The sequence below is a fragment of the Carcharodon carcharias genome, chromosome 16, assembly GCF_017639515.1.
Source record: "Carcharodon carcharias isolate sCarCar2 chromosome 16, sCarCar2.pri, whole genome shotgun sequence".
In the NCBI taxonomy this organism is placed as follows: Eukaryota; Metazoa; Chordata; class Chondrichthyes; order Lamniformes; family Lamnidae; genus Carcharodon; species Carcharodon carcharias.
The window spans coordinates 9,386,993-9,399,269 of record NC_054482.1 but is presented as its reverse complement, the minus strand read 5'-3'; the positions used below and the strand labels follow the sequence as shown (position 1 = coordinate 9,399,269).

General features: G+C 44.1%; 1 protein-coding gene and 1 long non-coding RNA gene across 2 annotated transcripts; one reads left to right on the top strand and one right to left on the bottom strand.

Moving 5' to 3' along the window:
* Window positions 1–3,644: 3,644 nt before the first annotated feature.
* On the bottom strand, window positions 3,645–9,658 carry LOC121288872. The gene is made up of 2 exons (XR_005945467.1): window positions 9,576–9,658; window positions 3,645–3,983 (listed from the first exon to the last, which is right to left on the bottom strand). It is a non-coding gene; the product is annotated as an uncharacterized LOC121288872 (long non-coding RNA).
* Window positions 8,159–9,153, top strand: LOC121288869 (dynein light chain Tctex-type 5-A). The gene has a single exon (XM_041207674.1). The coding sequence runs from the start codon at window positions 8,447–8,449 to the stop codon at window positions 9,053–9,055; it is 609 nt and encodes a 202-aa protein (XP_041063608.1). The 5' UTR covers window positions 8,159–8,446; the 3' UTR covers window positions 9,056–9,153.
* Window positions 9,659–12,277: the final 2,619 nt, after the last annotated feature.

Sequence of the window (12,277 nt, the reverse complement as noted above, 5' to 3'; positions counted from 1 at the left end):
TGAAACATTGTCTCCAGTGTCAGCAACAGCAGAAGTTGCCTGAATCAGCTCCATTGCATCCATGGGAGTGGCCTAGTTGACCCATTCCTAGGCAACGTGTTTTTTGTGATTATCAACATACATTCCAAATGGATGGACGTGTTTGAAGTAAGATCAGCCACTTCATCTGCAACCGTTGAAAAACTATGCTAGAGTTTGTGCTCATGGTTTACCTGAGGTTATTGTGTCAGACAATGGCACGGCTTTCGCTAGCACTGAATTTCAAAGATTCGTGAACCTAAATGGGATTGATTAAACATGTCAGAATAGCACTGTACCATCCCTCATTGAATGGATTGGCAAAATGAGCAGTACAAACCTGTAAAATAGGTGTGAAGAAACTATTAGAAGAAACATTAGGAACATCAATTTCAAGATTCCGGTTCAGCTATCGCACAACTCCTCATGTGACCACTGGTTTAACACCTTCAGAATTGTTAATGAAGCACTGACTTTGTACATGATTAAGTCTAGTATTCCCTAATTTAGAGAGGAAGGTGGAGAGAAATGAGGGGAGTCAGGATGTGAATCATGACGTTTATGGTAAAGATCGAGAGTTTACTGTTGGGGAAGGGAGTTTTTGTACAAAATTTGCAAACTGGACCAAGATGGGTCCCTGGTCCAATTGTCTCCGAAACAGGACCATTATCTTATCAGGCAGAAGTAGAAAACAGGATTGTTAGGAAACACATGGATCATCTCAGAAGTTGAGAAACCCTCCAACAACCAGTTAATCCACCTGAAATTGAAGTTGAAACTTCAACACCTGAAGTGCCAGACTGACAAAGAATAGACATATCAGATGTCTCCACTAAAGTAAATAATTCTGAACTGCCAGTGTCTAGTGATGTCTCCGAAGCTGCAGTTCCTGTGCAAGACAATTTAATGGAAGAACCTCAAGCTGTAGAGTTGTGTTGCTCTACCTGAATCCAAAAACCTCAATGACTAAATTTATAATGGCATGAACTGTATATAATTATATATAATGTGGGTTAAGATGTTTTATAAATAAGAGGGTAAAACAAAAGTAAAGGGGGAGGAATGTAATGATTTTAAGTTAAACCATTTCTTACTGTTATGCAGATCATGTGACCATGTAGACCAATCAGGTCTAAGCATGGGGAATCTTGGGGGCGGTTCTTCTAACCTTGGTCTTGGAACAACCATGTATCTCTCCTCTGAAGTCTGTTGTTAAAGTTTACTGTTTCTTACAAGAAACCCGTCCTGCACCCTCCATATTTATTACATTGGGAAAGAGAGCAACAGGCAGAATGTAATGGGTCACAAAACATTGGAGACTGTGGGAAAATCTAGAAAGGAATCATGGCACTTAAGTGGTGGCCCACAGGAATTTGCTCTATGGCCTCAAATGTTTTTATGATTGGAGCTTTCAAGACCGAAATGGATAGATGGTTGTTAGGTAAGGGCATAATAGGATCTGGAGAAAAGGCAGGTAAATAGAGTTGAGGCACAGCTTAGCCTTGATTGATCGGAATGGCCTGGCAGGCTTGAGGGGCTGAATGGCCTATTGCTGTTCCTGTGGGAGATCAGAAATGACAAGAAGTAGTTTTCGCCTATGTGCTAACATGCTGCCACTTCATTGAACTTTTCAGCTTGGTTTAGTCTTTGGCCACTTTCAAGTGCTCAGTTAACTCTGAGCAAGACCATTGGCTGGATGATCAGCTTGTCCATTAGTAATTGTTTCTTAAAGAACTAATGCATGTTTGCGCATAGAATAGTTAAGTGATCTGAGTGGATGTTTTTATCTTGATCAATGAAAGTTGCTGTTAACTGAAAAATAAGATTATTTGGAAGGTATGTTGAGGAAAAATATATGGGTATGTGCTTGGAAGTTCCAATTTAGGATGTGTGATAAAATATGGAAGTTACAAATATCTATAGAAATCCTGTTTTCCAGCTATAATTTAGTCACCTATTGGCCAAGTCTTAAGTGCTCCATTTGAACAACAACCCTTCAGTTTTAAACATCTTTTCTCCCCCTGAAATCCAAAATATTTGCAATTGAGAAACAAGTCTGAGTCTGGAGATCAAAATGTTGAGTTCTCGTCATGCCATGACAGGTAGCTAGACAAGTGCTGTTATGTCAGATACTTTCTCATGTCCAACACAAAAAGATAAGCTTCCGCTGGCTAACTTTATACTCACTATCAGCCAAAGCCTGACCGTTCACATAAAGCAGTCTAGGGTTTTACTGGTAAAGTACATGCTGTAAGCTCCTGATCTCTCCCCAACAAATTGATAAATAATACTGACAAACTGTACACCTCAGTGATAAATTTACAAGAATAAAGGCAAAATAAGATTATTAAATTAAAGCTTTTTCTCAAGCTTTCTCAAAGTTTGTTGTAAACCTTAAACTCAATTATGGCTGTTCTCCAATAGTGTAATACTTAAAATTTAGTTATATTTTGGGCTAATGTCTGTGATGGAAAGGTTTACATAATACTGGGCTCCTATCATGACATTTGTTTGCTTCTGACCATTTAATGGTCTCGCTAGAAGTAGCAAGAATGGCAAGTTAATAAAGGTATTTATTTCAGCAGTGCGCTGGCAATCCTACCCTGGCTGAATATTTGTAGATTAGATCATAACTAGCGGTGGATCAGCAATCATAAATGATAAGTACTAATCTCCTTGTACATTAATAGCCAGGCTTTTAAACAATGGTGATCTAACAAAGGGTCTATACCTAAAATATCAACTTGTCTGCTTTCCACAGATATTGACTGACCTTCTGAGAGTTACCAGCAGTTTATTTTGTTCTAAGAAATTGCAACCTTATAGGCAGAATGGGCTGAATTTTCCCAGCCCATTACGGTAGGCTGGGAAGACGGGGGGGGGGGGGGGGGGGGGGGGGGGTGGGGGGGTGGGCACATGAAGAGGGCAGAGGCCACATGGGTCAGGTCTTTGACATTCCCACCACCAGAGAAATTTCCCAGGGTGGGCTGCCTGCTCCATGAAGGTGGGAAGCCAAATTAAGAAGGCTAAAGCCACATTAAGGGACTTTTTTTTTATTTCTGGCCTAACCAGCATTATGTTGGTGATGGATTGTCCTGCGTCCCACCACGTATGGAAATAACCAGCCCTATGGACGCAGCATCCTGTGGCAGGCCAGGGTGCCATGGGGATAAAAGCCGCCTCAGGAGCCTCAAACAGTTCCTCTGGGGAGGTTTCCCTTCCACTCTGAAGCGCCTAACAGCTTCAGCCCTACTTCTGAATGAGATCCATGTCTCCAAGGGGCGGTGTCCTAGCAGTCTCCTTCCTGCCTCAGCACTGCCCATTTCTCCCAGTGAGGCTGCCAAGGCTCCAGGCCTGCTGGCCCTCTGGGCTTACAGCATCACTTCCCCCACCCATTGGCTTTAATAGAATGGTGTGCACAGAGGCAGCCAATTAGGAGGCTGCCTTTCAGAAGATTGTATTGCCAATCTTGGTGCCAGTAAGTACTAGCTTGAGACCCAATGCTTTGGCAACCTGAAGCCCACAGGAAAATCTAATATGTGTGAATGGTGTAATGATCCCCGTAGAGACCAATAACTTCTTAGAAAACATGTTTCCAACAACTAAGAAAGAACAGATAGACACGATTTCACTTTTTAAGACTTTTACTGTTACAAACAAGCTAAAAATCAACATTAATTAACAGGCAACTAATGCATTAAATTAAAGAAAAAGATATGTGTGGATTTATTAATGAACACAGCTGAAATATGTCTTATGAAATGCTTTTACTCAATGGCACACTTCTGGCAGACATGGAGCATTAAAGAAACTGTCCCAAAGTCACTTCCAGCTCTCCAGTCACTCTCCCTGTCACACCAGGTTGAAGATTCCAGCTCCCTTCAGCAATTGTTTTCCCAGATTTGATTACCAGCAGCAAGGTACACCTCAACGAATCCCCCTCTCTCTCTCAGGTTACAACAGTACTGTCAATACAGAATTTCACAGATTACTGTATCTCAGCCCTTTAAATGGTTTAATCTCACATACACATACACAATTGTAACAGCACAGTAGGCCTTTTGGACCATTGTGTCTGCACCTAGTGCCATTTCCCAGCCTCCTCCCCATAATCCTCTTCATTCTTCCTTTTCAAATAACAGTCTAATTCCTGTTTAAATGCCTCAGTTGAACAAGCCTCCACCACACTCAGGCACTCCATTCCAGACCTTAACCATTCACTGCATGAAAAAGTTTAACCGCATGTCGCTTTTGCTTCTTTTACCAATTGCTTTAAACCTGTACTCTGTCGTTCTTGATCCTTTCACGAGTGGGAACAGTTTCTCCCTATCTACTCTGTCCAGACCACTCATTTTGAATACTCTTATCAAATTTCCTCTCGGCCTTCTATTTATCAAGGAAAACAGCCCCAACCTCCCCAATCAGCTCTGATAAAACTGTTTTCCCCATAAAGAGCTTTACTTCTACATCCCCATCATTCCTTACAGAATAGCCCAACACCTGTTCCTGGGAAGAATTCAAATTCTTCTCCTGCCTGTGAAAAGTGTAAAAATTGGCACCCCACACTTCAATGGGTTTTTATTTGAGTTGCTCTCCCCATGGCAACCTGAAGTCACATGGGCATTTCCAGAACTGAGGTGTTTATCAGGAATTCGCATTACCCTCTTTCCAGAATTTGCCTTCATTTGGAATTTAAAGGGACATTTTAAAGCTTTATCATCTTGCAAAATTTAGTGTTCATGACAATGGCTACCTTTCAAGTACCAGAGCTAAACAACTTGAACTGTTTGTTGGTGAAACTCATGACTATCCCACAACCAACTGCAAATTTAAAATTGCTAGGAAAAGCCAAGATCAATGAATTTGCAAGATCTGCTAAAATTGGATATTCCCCCTGGCTAGTTTTAGCCAATCTTTGCAGTTTTACATAAGGCTTGCAGCTGACTGAATGAGATTCATGTTTACCTCATCCCGATTTGAAAGTGCTTCTCAAAAGAGCAAGCTGCTACTTGCTATAGTTGTCCATAGCTTTGCATATTTTTTTCTGAAATTGAGTTGGATATCAAAACATGAACTCTAGTTATGTAGTGCCACAGGTCTATATCATAGATTTGGGCATTCTGTTTCATCAGGACTGACTGGTTCCATCCATCCAGTAGCCAATTTAAAGTCACAATATAGACATTGGCAAAAGACCTAAAGGAGTGATAAGTAGAAAGTTGGAGGTTTATTGGGCATGCTGAAAATGTGGTGGAAGCTGATTCCATAAATAACTTTAAAATGGAGTTGAAAATGAGGAACTTACAGGGTTAGACAATAAGCGGTGATGTGGACAAAGCAAGATTGCTATTTCAAAGAGCCAGCACAGAAGTGTTGGGCTGAATGGCCTCCTGTGTTGCAAGTTCTATGATTTTAACAAACGTCCATTACCAAACAAAATGGCTCACTCTCAACTGCCATATATATATTTTTTAAATCCCATCTCTTGAACAAAGCTCAATAAAAGCCTGTGCATTAAAAAGAGCTTTTATTTATTTTATAAACTGTTCGGTTTATTTAGAAGCTGGCCTGAACTCACCTTGCACCCATCACCAACCTTGGTAACTGCGGGTATACTTGGCGATCTTGGTGCCACTTTCAACACTCCTCTAATCGGGCTCCTCTAGATGAGAAAGTGAGTCCATTCTGCACTGCCCACTCTTCGAACTTTCTAATGAAGGGTTTGGGAGTAGGGAGAGATCCTGCTCAATCTGACTGCAGACCCATTGCACACGCTGCTACTTATGATCTGAGTAAAAACAATACTGAAAGCAATTTTGTTTTAAATAATACTCAGGGCTTCCCACCATGTCATCTGTTTCATTCAGCAACTTCCCACCCTCGCCTGACCATGGCATTCTGGGTAGTTGCCCATGTTTCCCACCTGTAAGGCCTCTGGCAAAAAGCATGTTTACAAGTATAGAGTAACATTGTGTTGGGTGGTGGAGCGAATGAAATAAACATACTGAGAAGGTATGTGGGAGATGTATTTTATTCACCTTTGTTCCAATAGATACTTCACTTGCATACAAAAACTGACATACTGGCTTTTTTTTTCATAACAAAGGAACTTAGATTATTTTTTATTCATTCATGGGATGTGGGCACCATTGACTAGGCCAGCATTTATTGCCCATTCCTAATTACCCTTGAGGTTATGATGTGCTGCCTTCTTGAATCACTGCAGTCCGTGTGGTGTAGGTACACCCACAGTGCTGTTAGGAAGCGACTTCCAGGATTTTGACCCAGCGACAGTGAAGGAACGGTGATTTATTTCCAAGTCAGGATGGTGAGTGGCTTGGAGGGGAACTTCCAGGTGGTGGTGTTCCCATGTGTCTGTCGCCCTTGTCCTTCTAGATGGTAGATGTCACGAGTTCGGAAGGTACTGTTGAATGGGCCTTGATGAGTTTCTGCAATGCATCTTGTAGACTGCTGTCACTGTGCATTGGTGGTGGAGGGAGAGAATGTGGAAGGTGGTGGATGGGGTACCAATCAAGTGGGCTGCTTTGTCTTGGATGGTATCAAGCTCCTTGAGTGTTACTGGAGCTGCACTCATCCAGGCAAGTGTATTACATCACACTCCTGACTTGTCCCGTGTAGATGGTGGACAGGCTTTAGGGAGTCAGGAGGTGAGTTACTCTCCACAGAATTCCCAGCCTCTGATCTGCTCTTGTAGCCACAGTATTTAAATGGCTAGTCCAGTTCAGTTTCTGGTTAATGGTAACCCCCAGGATGTTGATAGAGGGGCATTCAGCAATGGGAATGCCATTGAATGTCAATGGGAGATGGTTAGATTCTCTCTTGTTGGAGATGATCATTGCCTGGCACATGTTACACGGTAAAGGTCCATGACTGCAGGCCAGCGACACAGTTAGAAGGAAAAGCTGTTAGTTTGTTAAATAACCCCTCAATTCTTTTCTTTTCAGCTAATTTTCTTTGTGCCCTGCCAGAAAGGCATTAGCTTCTGTAGGGGTACTGTTAAATATGTGACAGTTCAAGCAAGTGACGGTTCTTCATGTGACCCTGCCCAATGACAGACAGCAGCAGCAAGTTACTGGTATAACGTATGTTCATGATGTTGAAACCAGGGGTTAGCGCGGATGTTGCAATTGACCTCAGCTTGCTCTTTATTACTACCCAATAACCCTCTGCCAGAACTGTGTATGTGTGGTATTCAGGTTAGGACTGGGTCAGATTCGGTGATGCCGCCTGTGATCTAATAGTCAACTGACACAACCAGCACGCAATAATTTTTCAGGTGAAACCAATTAAACCAAATCAACAAAATTGGGATAAATCAGGCACAGCCCCTAATTCAGTTCAGCTGTAAAACCAAGAACAAAGTTTAAAGGAACCTTACAAACTTTAAATCAAAATGTGATTAAAGGGGTCAACAAAACACCCCAGTCCCCACCAGCACTCAATGATGAATCCTGTAATGATAGTTGGGCAAAGAGTAAAAAGCCTTTTATGAATAGTCTTTCAGGAGCGGATGCCTGAGCGGGAATTTTTAAACAACTATTTAAAGGACCTATATGATGGCAATGGATACAGGATAGGAACACGAGGTCGTTACACTGAGGAACAGCATTGGAACTTGAAACTTTAGACCTGAAACTCTAAATCGATTTCTCTCTTCACAGATGCTGCCTGACTTGCTGGTTACTTCCAGCATCTGCATTTTTTTTTTGCTTTCGTACCCTTCAATTCAGTATTAGTTACTTGCATCAATAGAACCCGCTCAAATAGGGTTTGTTTTCAATTCAACGGTTAGTTTTTGTTCCATGGGTGATCTGCGCAGTTAAGTAAATATACATTCGCCCTGCCTAACAGTGAAATACAGTAGTAATCTAATAATTTTGGTATATAGTTCCGTTTGAAATTGATTCTCTACTTTTTGCACCGGCACTAACCGTGTTGTCAACAAAATGGGCTAACGTTTGGGCTCAAACAAGTGACTTCAGCCCAATGCGCCGCCAGGAGTCGGTCCCCCCTGTGATCTGAGGTGCAAAACGTTCAGTTCGTCTTCTGAACCCGCCCACACAGGCGGGCCAGCCAGCCCCTCTGGTCAGGCACTCCTCCTAAATAAAGACTGAGTTCAAATAACCCTCCTTCCCAACTTCCCAAGTGGCCGGTTGTCTCACGGCTGCCCGGCGAGGGACTCCCAGCTGCTCTGGACAAGCACCAGCCGAGCCTGCGGACATTTACAAAAGGGTTAAGTCCATCCCCGGTGGGTGAAGGTAAACGGCTCTGGGGGAACATGGATCATCTCAGATAACCAACTCCCCCCCCCCCCAAAAAAAAAGCCCCGGTCTCCAGGACAATTGCCCCCCTCCCCACCCCACCCCACCCCCCCCTTTTTTTTGGGGGGAGGGGCAGGGGTGTAACAATGAACAGCAGCTGCGGCTCAAGGGCGGCTGAGCGACTGAAGGAACGCAGCGGTTTTGAAGCAGTCCCTTTCCCCAAGCTCCGGAGCGGTCACGTCCCTGAAGGGTGGGCTTCGGCCGGAGCGGTCAGCGAGGTCCAGCGGCAGCGGGGCCGGGCCCCGGTCAAAAGGGGCAAGGCGAAGAAGCGGGAGAAGGTTGACGGGGGTGGGGCGGCGGCTCAGAGCCAGCGCTGGAACCCCGGCGCCAGCGATTCCGGCCCCGCCGGCCGCATCTATGAACCCCGACCCGCCAGGGCCTTCTCGGCCGAGGAGGCTCGGGCTACGATCGGCACCGTGCTGGAGGGCAGGCTGAAGGAGGCCGTGTACCAGCCGCAGGGCTCGGCTCTGGCCGCCCTGGAGCTGGCCGAGTGCGTGAAGGCGGCGGTGAAGGCGCTGGGCTACCAGAGGTACAAGATCGTCTGCTACCTGGTCTTAGGGGCGACCAGAGCCTCGGACCTGTCTTGTTCCAGCCGAGCGGTCTGGAGTCCGGCCGCGGACACGTACGCGGAGTTTTGCTTCCGGAACCGTTCGCTCTTCGCTCTCTGTCTGGTGTTTGCTGTGTATCAGGAGTAAATTAATAAAAAAAAGGCAACAGGGGTCCCCTCTCTTGGACTCGAACTCAAGTTCGGTCGAAGGGTCATGAGGACTCGAAGCGTCAGCTCTTTTTCTTCCCCGCCGATGCTGCCAGACCTGCTGAGTTTTTCCAGGTAAATCCTGTTTTTGTTTTGGATTTCCAGCATCCGCAGTTTTTTTTTTTGTTTTTATCTCCCTGAACAAAAACCCACCACGTTAAAAAAAAAATTCCTAGCATCTGAAAACTGAATTAACCTTAGGGCCAGAGAGAAACTTCCCGCGTTTGGTTGCAGATTTCCGCCATTCCAGGAGCTTTTAAAAAAAAAAGATTTCGATTCCCAAAGTTTGTTTTCTTCTTGACTTTGTCATTTAAAGCCCGCGATATTTTTTTTTTGTATGTTACTTTCGCTAAAGCCGGTCGCCGTTAAAATCCCAAGCCCTCGAGCATTTCCTGCGATGTTCCGTTCGATTTGTTCCCATTTTGTTTATTACCCGCAGTTTAAAAAAAAGTTTAATTCACCTGAACCTTGCAGCTCCTTTCACTGGTCCAACGGGTTCGCTTAACGCCAAAGGGGCTTTTAACCCTCGCTCGGTAAACCCGGGAGTCCCGAGTCCTGCGCCGTGCACCATGTAGCGACACCGGTGTGGATTAGGCGCTTTTCTCAAGATTGATTTATTATTCGCTTTCTCCTCTTCCTCTCGGGGGAGGGGGGGTATCCAACCTCAGAGCTCCCCCCCGGCCCCTAAAGCCGCGGTCCCCCATGCCTCTCCCTGAGGACAGCCTCTGTATAGCTCCTTAGCTACTGTCCGGGGGTCCTTGTCCCGGCCCCTTGAGCGCTGATCAGGCCCCTTGCTACTCGCTGTTCCACTGGTAGCCGAGCTTCAGTCCCCAGTTCTCAGCAGTCACTGTTCTCTCGGTGACGTTCAGCGATCAAGAGAACATGGTTTGGTATTGAAGTACAGGCCAGTCAGGAGCTCCCGAGATACTGACCCTCCGATTTGCTAAAGTTAATTATTTAATTTTTTACGATATTTTAACTAAAGGTATTTGGGGGTTTTTTTTTTAATGGAAAAACCATTTAATGTTCCTGTACCTTAAAGGGAAATTATACTGTTTTAAAGTTAAAAAAAATCAAATTAGAAATTAATCAATCAATGATTTAGGTGGTTCTTACAGTTTTTCTGCATAAAGTACTGTATTATTCACAAGTTCCGTTTCGTTTTATTAATTCTCTCTGTATGCCTGGTTACTTGCGGTTGGTTGTCTCTCGGTCTCTCCGCCAGGCACATCGCATGTTAAAATAAAATTCTTAAACCATTGTTTCTGACCCACTTTCTTTTTGAAGTCAGATTTCTTCCCAACTGCGCTCAGGTTGAGATTGTTGCGTTTTTGAAGCGGGTTTATTTGAAGCAGCCACTCACTATCAGCAAGAAAACTGGCAAATGTTCAATACTTCCAAGGTTTGAACATTTTTAATGTATATGCTTAACCAAATGAGAGATTTGCACATTAGTGAGCGACGTTATACAACATTTATAGGAGGGCAATATGTCAGCGACCTTTTAACGGTTAACGAGTTTCAGCACCGAGGCAGACACAGCCTGAGAACTGTGCACATGGGGTTAAAATATTTATCATTAAAGTACAGTAGATTCTGGACAGGTAGCGCCAATGTCAAACCACCTCCAATTTTCAATTTTTTTAGGTGTGTTTGCATTTAGTTTCTTCCATTTCATCTTCCCTCCAGTAATCTTTCCTAACCGCTATGACTCGCCCTCGGATGACATCCACGGGCACTAAACATCCTCCTGTAGCTGTTCAGTCTGGTTATACCTGTGTGAGTCTAATGAGTACGACCATGTAACATCAAAGCAGGATCAGACCCTCCATTCAACTAATGTTCACACATAAACTTTACCCTCAGGCGTCATTAGACAACAGGTCATCTCCAACTCTTCCCTACCTATCTCCATTCTTTTATTCACTACAAGCCCACTGGCTCCCACAGCTACCCAGACCACACTTCCTCACACCCTGCTTCCTGTAAGGACTCTATTCCATTCTCCCAGTTTCTCCATCATTGTTTCATCCGTTCTGACCATGTGACCTTCCCTACCAGCACTTCGGACTGTCTACATTTTTCCTCAGAGGAGGTTACTCCCATCGCCCCAGTCATAGTTTACAAAACCCTTGGCTATGTTCCAATCCTGACCCTTACATGTCATCCCTGCTCCTCCCTCCTAGAACTGAGAGGGTTCCCTTGTCTTCGTCTTCCACTCTGTCATCCTCCACATTCAGTGGATTATCCTCTTGCCACCTCCAATCTGATGCCACCACCAAACACACCATCCCCACCCTATTCAGTCCTGAAGGGAGAGCTCCCTCTGCAAAACTCTGGCCCACTCCTCCAATCCCCCACCCCCTTTCCATGGCATCTTTCTATGCAAACACAGGAGGCATCACCTGCCCTTTTACTTAATCTCTTCTGACCATTCAATGCCCAAAACATGCCTTGCAGGTACAACAGTAGTTCACCTGCACTTCTTTCAATTTAGTATACTGTCTTCATGGTTCACAATGTGGTCTCCTCTACACTAGAGGTCAAATGCAGATTGGATGATCACTTTGTGGAATACCTCCATTCAGTCCACAAACATGACACTGAGTTTTCCTTTGCCTGTCATTTTAATTCTCCATCTTGCTCTCATGTTGACGTCTCTGTCCTTGGCCTCCTGCAGTGTTCCAATGAAACTCAATAGAAGTTTGAGAAACAGCACCTCATTTTTTGACTGGGCGCTTTACAGCCAGCTGAATTTAATATTGAGTTCATCAATTTCAGGTCATAATCCCTGCCTTCATTTTGTTTCCTTTCTCTTTATTTGATTGCTTTTTCATACTTTCAGATGGCAGATGTTTGTCATTCTTCCATTAACACCTCCTTTAGACGCATCCTTTGTTTCTTTACTTGACCCAATGCCATTCACTTTTGCCTTCCACCATTGTGATTTAATCTGTCCTGCATTCAATCCTATCACAGACCTTCCAGTTTGTTCTTTTCCCTTCCCTCCCCCCTTTCACTGACTCTGTACTTGCTTAAAACCTGTTACATATCTAACTTTTTCTGATAGAATGTCATTGATCTGAAAACTTATCTCAGTTTTTCTCTCCACAGATGCTGCCTGACCTGTTGAGTGTTCTAAGTAACCCTCCAATTTATTCCC